This window comes from Gymnoscopelus braueri (genome assembly GCF_963280865.1).
Source record: "Gymnoscopelus braueri genome assembly, chromosome: 13".
Classification (NCBI taxonomy): domain Eukaryota; kingdom Metazoa; phylum Chordata; class Actinopteri; order Myctophiformes; family Myctophidae; genus Gymnoscopelus; species Gymnoscopelus braueri.
The window spans coordinates 44,390,664-44,406,358 of record NC_137615.1 but is presented as its reverse complement, the minus strand read 5'-3'; the positions used below and the strand labels follow the sequence as shown (position 1 = coordinate 44,406,358).

At 40.2% G+C, this 15,695-nt stretch overlaps 1 protein-coding gene across 1 annotated transcript; it reads right to left on the bottom strand.

Annotated features, from left to right (window-relative positions):
* Positions 1 to 79: 79 nt before the first annotated feature.
* On the bottom strand, positions 80 to 15,318 carry LOC308098060 (glutaryl-CoA dehydrogenase, mitochondrial-like). Its single transcript, XM_080446279.1, has 12 exons — positions 15,249 to 15,318; positions 13,403 to 13,521; positions 11,894 to 11,926; positions 11,009 to 11,149; positions 9,940 to 10,002; positions 8,332 to 8,502; positions 7,513 to 7,642; positions 4,016 to 4,232; positions 3,340 to 3,443; positions 2,769 to 2,894; positions 2,465 to 2,625; positions 80 to 1,117 (listed from the first exon to the last, which is right to left on the bottom strand). Exons 2-12 carry the CDS (start codon positions 13,515 to 13,517, stop codon positions 1,044 to 1,046), a joined length of 1,335 nt encoding a protein of 444 aa, XP_080302405.1. The 5' UTR covers positions 13,518 to 13,521; positions 15,249 to 15,318; the 3' UTR covers positions 80 to 1,043.
* Between the last annotated feature and the right edge of the window lie 377 nt (positions 15,319 to 15,695).

The following is a 15,695-nucleotide window of genomic DNA, read 5'->3' as shown; positions in this document are numbered from 1 at the left end:
AGGACAGTTTTACAATCAATTTTTGACTTACAGTAGATTCTCTCGTGACAGTGGCTAAGTAGAAATCAGCACAGACACACTGAGTACTTAAATAAACTTTATTCATTTAAAAAGGTCAACAACCTTTATGTTTGACAAACCAAGCAAACAGATGACATCTGGATTTAGGGTATGTAGTCATAGTAAAGTGCTAATAGCTTTCATTATGCCATCTTGTAAAACAGTAATCAAGGGGTCAACCTTAGAAGATTGATTGCATCACATCAAATATACCAGAAAATCAGTAACCATTGCAATTCTATTAACTCATCTGACATCCAATGAGCTTGACCTTATTCCAAGTGTTTTTTTTATACTTGAACCACTATATTATTTTAATTTAAAAGTCCAGTGCAATGAGAATTGCATTTCTCAATTTCGTTGTGTAATTAGTTCTTACAGCAAACCCATTGTAGGCCGCCTGCCTGCATGTCTGTCTGTCATTCTGTCCATAGATTTGTTGTTTATTTGTTGAGGTTAGAGGTCCACTCATCTAAACATTGTGAAATCCTGAACAAAATGATGCTCATTGTGATCGAAATCAATATCAAACATTTCCTGACTGAGTAACTTTACCCATTTTAACTCCCAAACTGAAAAGGAACCATTTCAGGGTACGTGGGGAACGAGAGTAGAAAAATAGCACTTTTGAAGTCGAAAAAAACGTAGGTCTAATTTAAAGAATAATTACACTCCACACGCGTTCAGTGGTACATTTACCTGTGAAAACCAGACTTGCTACAGCATTTCTCTCCACGTAAAGCTTTCATCAAGTACATCACTCTACAAACGTCAGAGAAACTTAACTGTTACGTTGACGTAGATATTGATCTGTCCAAGTAATCTGGAAAGTTTGTATGTTTTTTTATGCAAGAGTTGACTTGATATCCTCTGTAATGCTTACATTTTATGCCAACAATTGCAGATCTAATTGCAGATGCTTGTAGATCTGCAATTTTCGACGTATAAATGAAGCATTACTCTATGTTTGGAGGAGGATGGATCTATTTGCCCACGGTGAACGACTGTAGTCCAGTGATGGCTCTGCCCAGGATCAGAGCATGGATGTCATGTGTACCTGGAAAACAACAGACACATTGGTACAACATACAGCATGTGCAGAGTGATATCATGCAGCCCCAGGGGTTCACACTAAGGTCTCAGAGGCACTTGCCCGTCGGGCAAGTACAGGTCATTTTCTACTTGCCCACAGGTCTTGCCCACTTGCCCGAAAAGTAAATCGTCCTTTATAAAATGATAGGTTAAATTTGAATTACCATTCAATTAAACACTTATTTTTTTACTTTCTACTTGCGAATTATGGGGCTGCACGATAAAAAATGTCATACCTCAATATGTATGCCAAATATCTAAATAGCTATGCATATGACTATGGGTTGAAGGTAGGTGATATTTTTTGGTTAAAACAAAAAGGGTTATGTTATGGGTTAAAGCTCTATATTCTGATAGTACAGTGTTTGTTCAGTAACAGTGGTCTCTCTGTCTCTCCAGCTCTTTGATAGACAGAAAATAAATTTCCAGTTAGGTGACACCATTTCAGCCAATCAGGAGAGAGTACCCATTTATCAGCTTCATTTTTTATAATGTTCCAGTTCCAATTTTACATGCTCATTTCTTTGTGTCATCACTTCCAATTTCACTTGTTTAATCTGTATCCTGTCTGAGTTCTCTGTCCTGATTCGATAAAATTGGTATCCTGACTAGAAAAGGCATTTTCTGTTTAATAAAAAGAGCTGGAGAGACAACATGTGCACCTGCCCGTGGGGCAACCAGATAGCAAACATCATCTACCCTACCATTTTATTTACCTGCCCCGGGCAGGCGGGCAGGTGTTAGTGTCAATCCCTGAGCCCTACTAACTAGGGGAACGTTATTGGAAATACTGTTAATCGATGAAGCAGGTTTTTGCAGCATGGCTCTGTAGGAGACCGAGTCGTTCTGTCTGTAGGTGTATCCGGAGCTAATCTCGCAACCCGCTAGACTCATCATTTCTTATGCACAATGCCAGTAGGCCAAAAAAAAGTACCTCCATGCATTTTCTTAATTTTTAAAAATATTTAACTTACTGTATTATGTTATAATGGAATTCCATTAGGCTCGGATCGGGCTGAAACCTTGCCCAAATATGGAATCGTGCGTCATGGATATGTCATAGAATGACTGACGTCATAGATGACTCTGACATCACAGGTTGGTCACATGACACATTGCTCCAAAGAACCTAACCAACGGCTAATGCGGCGTCTACGTTTATATGTACAGTAAGTATTCTCTATACTGTATGCTCAGTTGCAGATCTCGCCCAGCCAGCATTTGTACAGTAGCTTTGTTTTGTGCGCGCGCACACAACACATGTTGTGGACTGTGGGCTATGTTTAGGCTGCATGACTCCCTGGCTCCCTACCTTCGTAGGTGTTGACGGCTTCCAGGTTCATGACGTGACGGATGATGTGGTATTCGTCAGCGATGCCGTTTCCTCCCAGCATGTCTCTGGCCTGCCTGGCTATGTCTAGCGCCTTGCCACAGCTGTTCCTTTTCAGCATAGAGATCATCTCTGGGGCCGCTCTGGTGGGAGACGCACGCACATAGTGTCATATACCGTTATCCGTCATTTTTTTGGCCCAATGCAGAGTGGAGGGAAGGCAACACCTGGATAATAATTAACCCCCCATCTGATACAGACTCGGAGGAGTTAGAAGTGTATTTACTTCTTGTCGTCGATGAGTCTCCCCAGTTGCAGACAGGCCTGTAGGCCGATGGTAATCTCCGTCAGCATGTCAGCCATCTTCTTCTGCATCAGCTGGTTCCTGGCTAGCGGCACGCCGAACTGGATTCTAAAACCCATAAAAATCAATTAGAGACCATTATTTTTAAAGCTCAAAACGCTAAAGCCGGCATCATTTTTTGCCATACAAGAACAGCGCAGACATAGACTTACAGGTCCAATCTCGCACTTGTAAGTCGCTGTGGCTAAGAACGTCTGCTAAATGCCTAAATTGCAATTGTAGCTGGACGATAAGTCTTTATTACATGAACCCTCGCGTCCCTATTCTGAGCATGTCATAATAGGCGAACATTCGGCAAAAATAGGCAAACATTCATCGAACATATTTAGTTTTATGAAAATATGTTTTCGGTGAAGAGATTTGGTGTAGAGGGGAAAAAGAGGAGGGGACAAAGTACGAAGCCCTGGGGGACCCCTGGTCAATGAAGTATATACAGTAGGGTTTAAGAGGTTAAACACGTGGTATGGAAAACGTATCCACGCTGGCTGCTTACCTGTCTAGCGTGTACTGGCGAGCGGCGTGGAAGCAGAACTCGGCAGCTCCCAGGGCGCCCCACGCGATGCCGTAGCGAGCGTTGTTGAGACAGCCGAAGGGACCCTGGCAGCGGACAGAAGGATACAAGCGCTTAGTTCACACGCACATGAAGCAGAAACCGCATTTTTAATCTACGGCAGTGGTTCTCAAAGTGGGGTCTGGGGACCCACAGTGGTCCTTGAGAGGGGGTTCCAGGGGGTCCCCAGCAATTGAACTATTTAAGTCCTATTTTAGCCTAGCAATAGATCTGCTATTTAAGCTCTTTGAACATTTATGAACTTTTTTTTATTTTTGATGACAGTTACAATGGTTAATTCCATAAATTCGAAACGAGGGGTAAGCACACACATCCCAAAACAATTTATCGGGTGCAGGACAACGATACGTACATCAGGGAAAGAGGGGAAGTCCGCACACCGGTGTAGCTCCCAGTAGAATTATTTTATTAAATAGTTAGGCCTAACTATTTAATAAAAATGTTCTACTGGGAGCTACAACGGTGTGCAGACTTCCCCTCTTTCCCTAATTCCATAAATTCACCAGCAAGAAGTTAGTCCAAAGAGAGAATGTATAACTCGCGGAATGAAATGAACACTCGGGATTTGACATGTGCACACGAGGTCGGGTGCGCTCACCGCCAGGCCGGACACTTTGGGCAGCAGGTTCTCCTCTGGCACCTCCACCTCGTCCATGAGGATCATGCCGGTGGCCGAGGCCCTCAGGGAGAACTTGCCCTCAATTTTGGGCATGGAGAGACCCTTCATGCCGCTCTCTAGGATGAAGCCACGGATTTTGCCGTCTTCGCACTTAGCCCAGACCACAGCGATGTCGGCTACCGGGGAGTTGGTGATCCTGTAAAAAAAAGGAAAAGTTATTTTTTCTAACCCTTTAACACATTCCATGCCAGAGTTTAATCTCATAATGTACTCACCAGTGCCAGCGTTTTATTGTTGTTTTTTTGTTTTTTTCATGTCGCCACAGACCTCGCTAAATAAGTTAAAAGTGCGCGTTCATTTGGTTCTAAACACACGGCGGATCCGTGAGAAACGGCCAGCGAAAATAGTTTCCAAATCCGTGCCGCCATCTTGAAGATACAGCCGATCAACTCTAAACAGTGATCAGCGAGGAGAAAAACAACAACCGAGAAAATCGAGTTTTAAACAGGATCCCAGACAGGAAGCGGATACGATCGAAAAAAACGGAACCCGAATAATTCTGTTTCCGACCGGAAACCGGAAACGGAAATGGATCAAAAAAATTCGGAAAGTGCACCTGGGGCAAAATCAATGGGAATCGGCGGTTCGCGTAGATCTACGCGACTGGCACGCTGCGGCTTTAAATAGGTTCGCGTAGATCTACGCGATTGGCATTCAATGTGTTAAGACCGGGAAAGAATGTGTTTTTTTTAGATTTCTTTGGCTGTTCAAAAATAGCAGATATACAAGCTCATAGCGCTATGAGCTTGTAGATCTGCTATTTTAGAAAAATCGTGAACATTTGAGCAAATCTTTGAATATATAGATATTTATTTTTTAAAGCAAACATTTTTAACTAAAATCTTTGCTTCTGGGGGGATTCTACAAATGTCTTCTAAATCCTATTTATTCATGTCAAAAATGACCCCCCAAAATTATATGAATTTTGGCCGCGGACCCCCATCTCAAAATATTTAGTTCCACGGACCCCCCAGAAGTTGTAACAGTGTTAAAAATGTGCGCTACAGAAAAAAAAGATATGCAAAGATTTGCACACATTTTCACAAATTTCGCTATGAGCTTTTAATTCTGCTATTTTTGAATAGCCCAAAGAAATCTTAAAATGACACCGATGCGTTCTCGGTCTGAAAGGGTTAAGCGGCAACCCGTAGAATTTATATCCCAGGGTCTACTGCACAGGAAATGTTATTTCTACCTAAAAGATGGAATGCCCCCTTGGCCAGGGGAGATGTTGGGGCTTTGAGCTTCAGGCAGGGCTGTGACCCTGTGGTCCTACCCGGCACCAGGATCTAAATGTCTCAATGGGAGAGTTAGTCCATGAGCCAGAGCCCCAAAATTGAGCAATTATCATCGAAAGAGTGGGCAAAACCAAACCTATATTAAATTGTTCAGAGGGTCAATACGAGTAAATAAATGTATGATAACCTCACCACAGGAGCAGCTTTTTCATGGTTATCACACATTTTGTAATTTTCCCCATACGTACATGACAGGTCAAAAAATTACAAAATTTTAAAAAGAGTTATCATAATGAAACTTCCTGAGTTGATTACTTACATGAAGACAATGATTTATCGTATTACAAGTTTTCTGAAATTGTATATTTAAATATGCAAATTAGGCATTTAGTCCATGAGCCAGAGACCCAAAATTGAGCAGATATTGAATATTCCCTCGTTAAAAACCTTTGAATCCAACATCTTAACAAAATGAAATAAGTATGTTGACTCTGGCTTTGTCCAATGTTGATTCTGGAAAGTTATGCAAATTTGGGCATATTTTCCTATGCCTAATTTGCATATTTAAATATACAATTTCAGAAAACTTGTAATACGATAAATCATCGTCTTCATGTAAGTAATCAACTCAGGCAGTTTCATTATGATAACTCTTTTTAAAATTTTGTAATTTTTTGACCTGTCATGTACGTATGGGGAAAATTACAAAATGTGTGATAACCATGAAAAAGCTGCTCCTGTGGTGAGGTTATCATACATTTATTTACTCGTATTGACCCTCTGTTTTATTACAATTTAATATAGGTTTGGTTTTGCCCACTCTTTCGATAATAATTGCTCAATTTTGGGGCTCTGGCTCATGGACTAAGTAGGGAGTCCACCTCCAACCGCTGCAGATGTACTAGTTATATTGTATAAAGGTACTACAGAGTGGACAAATAATGTTTTATTCACTAAAATAATTCCAAAGTCGAGCTTTAAGCAGAAGACTTTGAACACGTTATGGTGGGAGAGACTTGAATGTGACCGGTAATGTATGTCGGTGACAGCTGTTCAATAAAATATACAAAACATTTTGAAGCTGCTAGAAAACATGCTATAACTTTTTTAAACATATTTTATTTGGTTAACACGTGTGCATCTGTTTAATGAACAGATACACAAGTTTTAATTCAGAGAGAATCCAGCTGTAAGCGTTTTTCTATTGTCTGACTACAAAAAAAATGACACTTGAAAATGATGTCCGATTGGGGTTTGGCAAATATGGCTAAAGGGCTCCCCCATGTGGACAACTAAGTCTTAAACAATAGCACAGTTAAAGGTGCTTTCAGTGAACATAAGAGTGTTTTTAGTCCCAAAACGTAACCCTACCCCTAAACAAGGAAGCGGGACAGCAACACAAAAGCCTAATCATTGTCCAAGCCAAAACATTTTGCACTCACGCCTGATTTATGCTTGTTTATTGAATTTAGAAAATATATACAAGCTCCCACTAATGGGATCTTGTAGGACACTGCCACGGCTCCTTGGTTCTGATCTTGTAAACATATGAATCTAATAAATGTAAGCTTATTCTACAGTTACAGTTGTAATATACTAAATACTGAAATATGATAGACATATTTTATTAGAAAAGATCTCACTATAAAATTCACTCTATTCTTTTGCATGAGGGAAAACAATATTCTACAGTATATCGCCCTATCAGTATTATTTAGGACAGTGGTTCTCAAAGTGGGGTCCAGGGACCATCAGCCAGGGTTCCTTGAAGGGGTTCCAAATGGAAGCTTGCAGGTCTGTGACTGAGAGTTATGGGGGTCCTTGAAATTAAAACTTTTGAGCACCACTGATTTAGGAGCCTGATTTAACAAAAAGGAGGTATATTGTTCATTAAAGACCTTACATGGAATACTTAGAATGTCTAATGTGACCATGCCATTACAATAAAGGCATTTTAATTGTTCTTAAAGAGTGTTTTTTGTATTTTTGATGCGCATTGTGAGCTTGTAGAGCAGCTATTTTCACAATTTGTACTTGTTGTTTTTAAACCGTTTGCCTATAATGACATGCCCAAAATAGGAATAAAGTATTATAATTGATTATTTTATTCAAATGATTTTTTTTATAATTTATTCATCTGATTAGTTTGATTAACTGCTGCACCCCTATTGTGTTTACCATGTCTTTGATCCAGTGAGGGAGTACGTGCGGCTGGAGGGGTTGTATTTGGCTCTGGTCTCCATGCCACTGGGGTCGCTGCCGTGGTTGGGCTCCGTCAGCCCAAAGCAGCCCAGGATCTCCCCGCGGGCTGGAGGGACAGAGGATTGTACAAAGATTTTAAAGGAGTAGTTCACCCAAGAAATAACTTATTTTCTATCAATTACACAACCCACGGAGCCTTGAATTCATGGAGATGTTGTTTTTTTCTCGGGGTAGAAGACTCAACTCTTAGAGTCTCCTACCGGTCATCAATTATTGGCTTAGGACAAAAGCCAATAAAAAAGCGACAAAAACAAAAACATCTCCATGAATTCAAGGCTTCATGGGGTGTGTAATTGATGTAAAATAAGTAGTTTTTTGGGTGAACTACTCCTTTAAGGCAAATCACACCCCACAAGCATTTCAGACACACTTTTTGAACTTGTCCGGCGATTGAATGCTGCCGTCTACACTGGATCCACATGGGTCCGCTTAGGCTCGTGACAAACATCGTATAGAAAGAGTATTGACATTTTCTTTTAATCATTTTAATTCACAACACTTGCCAGTACATTAGACATTGCTCTACAAATGTCTACCATTTGATGTTCAGTCATTACCTGCTGATCCTTGATGACTGCAGTCATCACGTCAATAACATACATACATGATGTTAGGCTCACATGAACATACAGTAATTCAGTTCACAATCTCAACTTTCCACATCCCCCCCCCAGTCTGTTTACCTTTGCAAATGAGTTCTAAGAACGGCCTCACTTGAGGAACCTGTCTCCTTACCCAGCCTGGGGAGGTATTTCTCCTTCTGCTCCTCTGTGCCGTAGGCATTGATGGGGTGCATGACCAGAGAGGACTGGACACTCATCACAGAGCGGTAGCCACTGTCCACTCTCTCCACCTCTCTGGCAATCAAGCCGTAAGCCACGTAGCTGACCCCAGCACAGCCATAGCCTTTACGTCACGTAAGGGGGGGAAAAGGAAAGGTAGACAACAATGGTGGAACGTCAATTTTAACCACTTAAACCCTATATACATATTCTTAGTTGACCAGGTCCTCCAGGGCTCTATACTAGGTCTGCTCCTTTGCTGAAAATAGCCAATCTACAAGCTCACAACATGTCACAACGCGATGCACTGTGGGCTTGTAGATAGGCTATTTGTGACAGGCGTTTGCGGCCAGAATAGGGATGCTAAGGTTCACATGGTTAAATTCATCAGGATCATCATTGTACACAGAGCTGGTCAATATACTGAATTACAATACAATATATTTTACTGGGGGTAAAAAAATATATATATACTGAGTATTAATGAGGCTGTATGTATTGTAACAGTCTGCACATTTGGCCACTATAGAGTGCTGATGTGAAGGAAATATATGGTAATATTGAATAGTTTTGTATTTTAGAGCATTAGAACAAAATTTGTCTCCAATCTGGCATTGCTGTGACAAACACGTTCCTTGACTTCCTTCTTACCTCAGAGCCCTTTAGTCCAACTATGCCACAGGCTCTGAGGCTTGTCTGCTGCCAGTTCTTGCTATGGAATGTGATCCACTTCTGGAAGTGTTGTATTTTTTGTCTTGGAGCAACACAAAACAGGGTCTCAAACCTTTGCTTTGTTATTTTATGACTGTCAGTTAACATGGAACGACCCTGGCCAACAAGCTGGTATATATATACCGGGACCAGCTTCTCTGTGTCAAAGGTCTTGGCGGCTAGAGAGAGTAGCACAGGGAGGGAGAGAGAACATGGGCCGAGCCTGGTTGGCATATAGCCTATGCTACTGTTTGTTTCATGCTCTGATCTCCTTATAATAAAACTACCTCTACTTCACTCTGAGTGGAAATATATTTATTTTCCATAATACTCAAAGCGTGGCTCAACTATGCACACTTCTTTCTACCTTGCCTTGTTTTATTGTATTTTTCAACACTGTAGGAAAATAATTCAACAACGATAATCTCCTCTGTCTGCTGCTTCCCCTTAGTTTAACCTGTCATAAATCATAAAGTGATAAATATTGTGGTAATTATGTATGATCCAACCCTCATTATAGGCTTATATTTTAGTAATCTGGCATGCTGTCGTATGAATAAACAACCCTTTATCCCACATTGTGACGAAGTGTCCTAAGTTAACCCCACCGTGTGCATAAGTGACCAAAGTCCATCCCAGGCTGTTATTTTGTTCTAGATTTAGGGAATATTGTCAAAAATAGTCAAAATAGCCGATCTACAAGCTTGTAGATCGGCTAATTTGGTATTTATCATACAACGAAGTATACGTGTATCAGGGGCGTCCCTGTATACAATAGCGTCCGTATTTGGTGTAGAGGGGATCCCGGTCAACCAAGTATAATATAGTGAACTGAACACTGAACACTCACCTCTGATGGTGGGTCCCAGGACACCAAGCTCTCCCATCTCTGACACTATCTCCCTGTGGAACACTGGCAGACATTTACATCACAGAAGAAATCAGGTCAGGTTCAAATTCACTTTCATCAGGATGAATGTAGTACTCAACTATAAAGTCCATTTCACACCAAGTCAGCTCATTTTTGCAAATGATCATTCTTGTGTCAGAGATTTGTATTTGTGACAAATGAAACGGCACATTAAAGGGATAGTTCACTCCCAAAATGACTTTTTTCCTATCGATTAGTCGCCCCATGGTGACTTGAACTCATGGATATTTTTTTTTGTTTTTGTCGCATTCCTAAGCCAATAATTTGATGGCCGGCAGCAGTTCCGGTAGGAGACACAAAGAGTCTCCTTTGTGTCTCCTACCGGAACCGCTGCCTTTCCAGTCCGCTGGTCCTTCCTTTAAATGAAACGTAATGAGAGAACATCGCTGAAAAGCTGGGGCACATTGATGGCGAGCGTTTTTGCCAGTTCAAAATGCTGTGACCTTCTCAAGCTTTTGTTCTTGTCATCTGCTGAGAGACCGCATGCAGATATATCACGGACCCCATCGTAAACTGTTTCAGCAACAGCTGTACTAAAACTATATCACTTCAGACTGCTTGGTGTGAAAGGTTTGAGTGCGTTAAGTCACAGATTTTTGTACTGCATATTCATATCAGACTTGATGTGAAAATGTGCTTGGCCCAGTGGTTCTCAACGTCGGGTCCTTGAGGGGGTTCCAGGAGGTGCCCAGCAATAATTGAATAAATGATTGATCATTAGGAACCAAATGGACCTGTATCTCCAACAGTGGAGTTAAATTAATGTACTTTTTGTTTGGGGTCCTAGATGTAAAAAAAAATCATATCGAATGGGGGTTCTGTGACCTAATGCATATCAAACTGGGGGTCCTTGAAATTAAAAAGGTTGAGAATCACTGGAAAAATACACACAGGCCCACACATCTGACCACTGGTCAGATCAAGTGGGGGCGCCCTGATTCAGAAAAGGCTGTGAGAAACCACTGCAGCATGTCACAGTGTTCTATACCTTCGTTTCTGTTGGCCATCAGGATGCGGGGCATGAGTTTCTCTTGGCAGTAGTCGCGGAAAGTATCTCTGATCATGATTTCATCCTCCGTCAGCTGACCGTCTAGCTCCAGGGCATCGCGCCAGTTGAACTGCACCTTGGCTGGTGGGCACATACTTATGAGAACTATGATCATATCATAGTAAGACTTTATTGTCCCAGTCAGTGTCACAGTCTGTTCAACAGACAGCCACACAACAATATAATAGAACACAGTACAACACAACACCAAGACAATACATGAAGTCCCAAGGATACACAAAACCGCAGTCTGTTTAGTGCAGAAATGGCTAAATGGACAAAACTCCTACTATAACTATTTTTGCCAAATAAAAAAGTTCTGCATCTTCATTTAAGAGCGGCCTTTATACCAGTGGTTCTCAAAGTGTGGTCCGTGGACAACCCAGGGGTCCTTGACTGGGGTTCCAGGGTGTCCCCAGCTAAATCAGTGAGCATCGAAATCAGTTTAACCACTACCCTAAACACGAACTCTCTGGCTATTAAAAAATAGCCGATCTACAAGCTGACAACGTGATCACAACCGTGACGCGTTGTGAGCTTGTAGATCTGCTATTTTCTTTATACATTTTTTACAATACTAAATCGCTGGCACAAAATGTTTTCAGATAGGGGGTCTGCGGCCAAAAACATTAATTTGGGGGTCTTTGACGTGAAAATGTTTGAGAACCCCTAAATGTGCACAAAACCTGTGTTTTATCCTTTTGATACATTATGTAAAAAATATATGTTCATGTATTTATGTATTTTACAATAAAATAAAAACATCAATCAATAAAAAGTAAGTGTGTGTTATCGTGTAACAGAATAGTCCAGGGCAACACCTACGTGCTTTGGGCTTCTGCTCGAACTTGTCCAAATCTGTGGAATAAGGAATTACAACCCAGATATTAGTTGTCAGAAATATACACTACACTTTGTCATTTTAAGATTTGACACATGGTAATTACTAGTAAGCAATTTTCAGTACAACAGGTGTTCAGGGTAAAGAATCAATTCCTCCTAAATTCCATTGTTTAACAGTCAAGTTTTTCCAATACCAGTATTGCAAATGCCTTTGACACAGCCTATCGGGTATCGGCGAGTACACGACTCTATGCACCGATCAGATATCGCATAATTTATCGTGTGATGATGATAGCTCATTTATACACAAGCAAACAAAACGTATGGCACTAGTGGAGGAGGCAACACTAGTCAGAGCTAGCTAAATGTCATTGTCAAAATGTCCTTCATTCTATGTATTTGTTAATGTTTTACAAAAGGGTTTAACCATACAACAATGATAGCAATCATATTGCATCGATACAGGGTTAGTAGTATGATACATATAATTTGAATGCACTGGTATCGCATTGGAACTTGGCACTGACCGATACGCAAGTTCAGTTATCGGTACCAGGAAGGGGGAAATGATACCAGAAGATCTCAATTACATAGAAGGACAACATAAGTAAGCTCTATTATCAAACTCCCATCCCCCCAGTTATAGGTAATAACTATAATATAATAATATTATTATTAGAGGAGAGAGTCACACGTTAACAGCAAGCGACGTGGACCAAATCTCTGGAACACATTTAACCAGGCATATTTATACAATTCTTAAGAGTGAGGAGGAGGAGTATATCTGAGAGGTCTGCACTGGGGGACTGACAGGCTCTTGTAGTTGTATGTATGGACAAATTCTATATGTAGCATGCTTACACTCCAGCATCAATAGTTTTGCTGACAGGTTAAAATGAGAATAGGAGGTGTAGAGCAGTCCTTGTATGGAGACATAATGAATCATTACAAAGTTACACGGGGGGGGGCTCACAATATGACTAGGGCTCTCACGATTACAAATTTAAGCTGACGATTAATTGTCACTCAAATAATTGCGATTAACGATTTAATTGTGTTTGGGGCATTGAACATTGGAACATATGAATGACAATTTAATTTCTGTTTGCCTTTTAGGCTTCGTAATAAAAAATTGCACAGGGAAGATATGACAAATAACTTAAACATACAAAGAAATTATTGACATATTTAATAATTTTCTAAATGTAAAAATAGATCTGATCTAAAAGCTTACAACGCGTCACAAAGTGACTCGTTGTAAGCTTGTAGATCTGCTATTTCTGCTTTTTTTTACATTCAACATGAAAACGATTATGACGATTATGCAAAAAATAATTGTGATTATCTCAAATAATTGCGATTAGACGATTATGTAATCATTGTGACAGGCCTAAATATGACAGCTCATAACAGCTTATAATAGCAGTATGAAAGGCTTAAAAGCAAATGAAATATTATACAAATTAAGAGTCAATGCTAAATAAAAAATACCGGGTCTAGTAGCAGGTGCTGCAGTTCCCTGGGCTCTGGAAGCGGCGATGAAGGCACACCTCTGTGGGTTGAGCAACAGCCGACACACAGCGCTCCGCAATGCCATGGTGGACATCTGTCTATGAGGTGTGCATGGGAGACAGAAAGATTTGTGGCAACTTCGTGTTGTTCAAATCAAAACGATGTAACCGACATCAACCTGGAGACCTGGAACGCATCTGTGTCACTTTTTGATTTGAGCTAAAAAAGCATTATTTTACACTTTGGCTATTTAAAAATAGCAGATCTACAAGCTCATAGCACGGCACCGAGTGCCGCGCTACGAGCTTGTAGATCTGCTATTTTTTGAAAAGTTATGAAAATGTGCGCTCTTTGAATATATATTGTTTTAAAGCGAACATTTTTAACTCAAATCTTTTCTTCTGGGGGTCCCTGGAACAAAATATTTTTAGATGGGGGTCGGCGGCCAAATAAATATAATTTTGGCGGTCCTTGACACAGTATGAAAAGGTTTGAGCACCACTGATATAGAAACACACATTTTCAGAATACTGTTGGGATTTAGAAGACATTTGTAGAATCGGCCTCAGGTCTTAATGGGTTAAAATGACATCAATAAAGTTTCACACACACACACCTATATCTCTACATGCCACCACAAGTTCCATTAGTGACATTACATGTAGTATAAAAGCAGTGGTTCTCAAATGTTTTAATTTCAAGGACCCTTTGGTATGCATATTAAGACCACACTGACCCCAATAACTCAAGATGTTTACAAATGGAACCACATCGACCCTTGTGGAGTGGTTCCATTTGTTCACTCTCTGATTTACAGACTTGTTTAAGGGTCCAATTTGGTTCCTCAGCTATCAATCATTTAGCTGGGGACGCCCTGCAACCCCTCCCCATCACCCCTGGGGGTCCCGGGACCCCACTTTGAGAATCACTGATGTAAGGACTGCCAATAGACCTCATCTTGCTGTAGCTTCATAGAATGATCTGTTCTCTATCCTGAAATGGTTCATATAGTTCAAAACTCAGTATAACAGAAATTGGTCTCTTATAAAGACTACAGACACACATATAACACACAAATTGTCTCAGAATCTTTTTTTTTGTCTCACGTCTCAGGGAGAGAGCTTGCATTTTAGTACAGGACAAACTGACCCGTCTCGTTTTAACAAGAGACCAGTGGTGGAAAGTAGCTAAGTACATCTACTCAAGTATTGTAAGTACAATGTTTACTTTACTGGAGTATTTCCAATGTTCAGTACTTATACTTCTACCCCACTACATCACAGAGACAAATATTGTACTTTTTCTCCACTACAATTATTTGAAAACTTAGTTACTAGTTACTGTGTAGATTTTGATTATTATTGCAAAACACATATTAACCACTATAGGTCTTCAGCCCTATAGATTTTGAATTTCTATATATTTTATACATTTGAAAACTTGTGAAATGGGGCATTTTGCATAATGAGTACTTTCTACTTTTGGTACTTAAAAGTATTTTGATACCAATACTTTTGAACTTTTACTCAAGTAAATTTAGAATTCAGGACTTGTAACAGAGTATTTCTACATTGCAGAATTGATACTTTTACTTAAGTAAAACAATTTAGTACTCTTTCCACCACTGAAGAGAATATAGCATTGCGTCTAAACAGCCAGCTAAGCTTTATGCAACGTAATAGTCTCTTAATGGTTAGCTTAGCAAGTCAAAGTGTCCACTATAGCGGATCACCTGCCAACATAAAACCCACATCCACACAGTAAACGGACATCCAGTGCACTTTCAACAATCTGAAGAGTCATAAGAACAGTTAAAAGCACTTACTCGGTGTTATAATGGACAATGTCACGTCTATTCACCTCTCAGGTTGTTGACACAGAGCAGTGGCAGCGTTGCCAGGTTTTGTGAGAGAAATAAGCAACAAGGTCTATGAAAACAATCTCAAAATAATCGAGCCCTTCGCCCTTTAAACAGATTGGATATTTGAAAATAACAACAGATCTACGATGCAACGCGTAGTGAGCTTGTAGATCTGCTATTTAAAAATAAATCTTGGAAGAACATTTGAAGAAAAAAAATGGAATACTATATATTTTTAAACATTTTAACAACACAAATCTTGTATGCGGGGACCCTGGCATAAAATGTTTTCAGATGGTGGTCCGCAGACAAATACTTATTAATTTGAGGGTCCTTGACATGAAAATGTTTGAGAAACACTGATTTAACAACTTTAGGATACAAGCCCAAATAAAAAAAAGGCAACCCGCA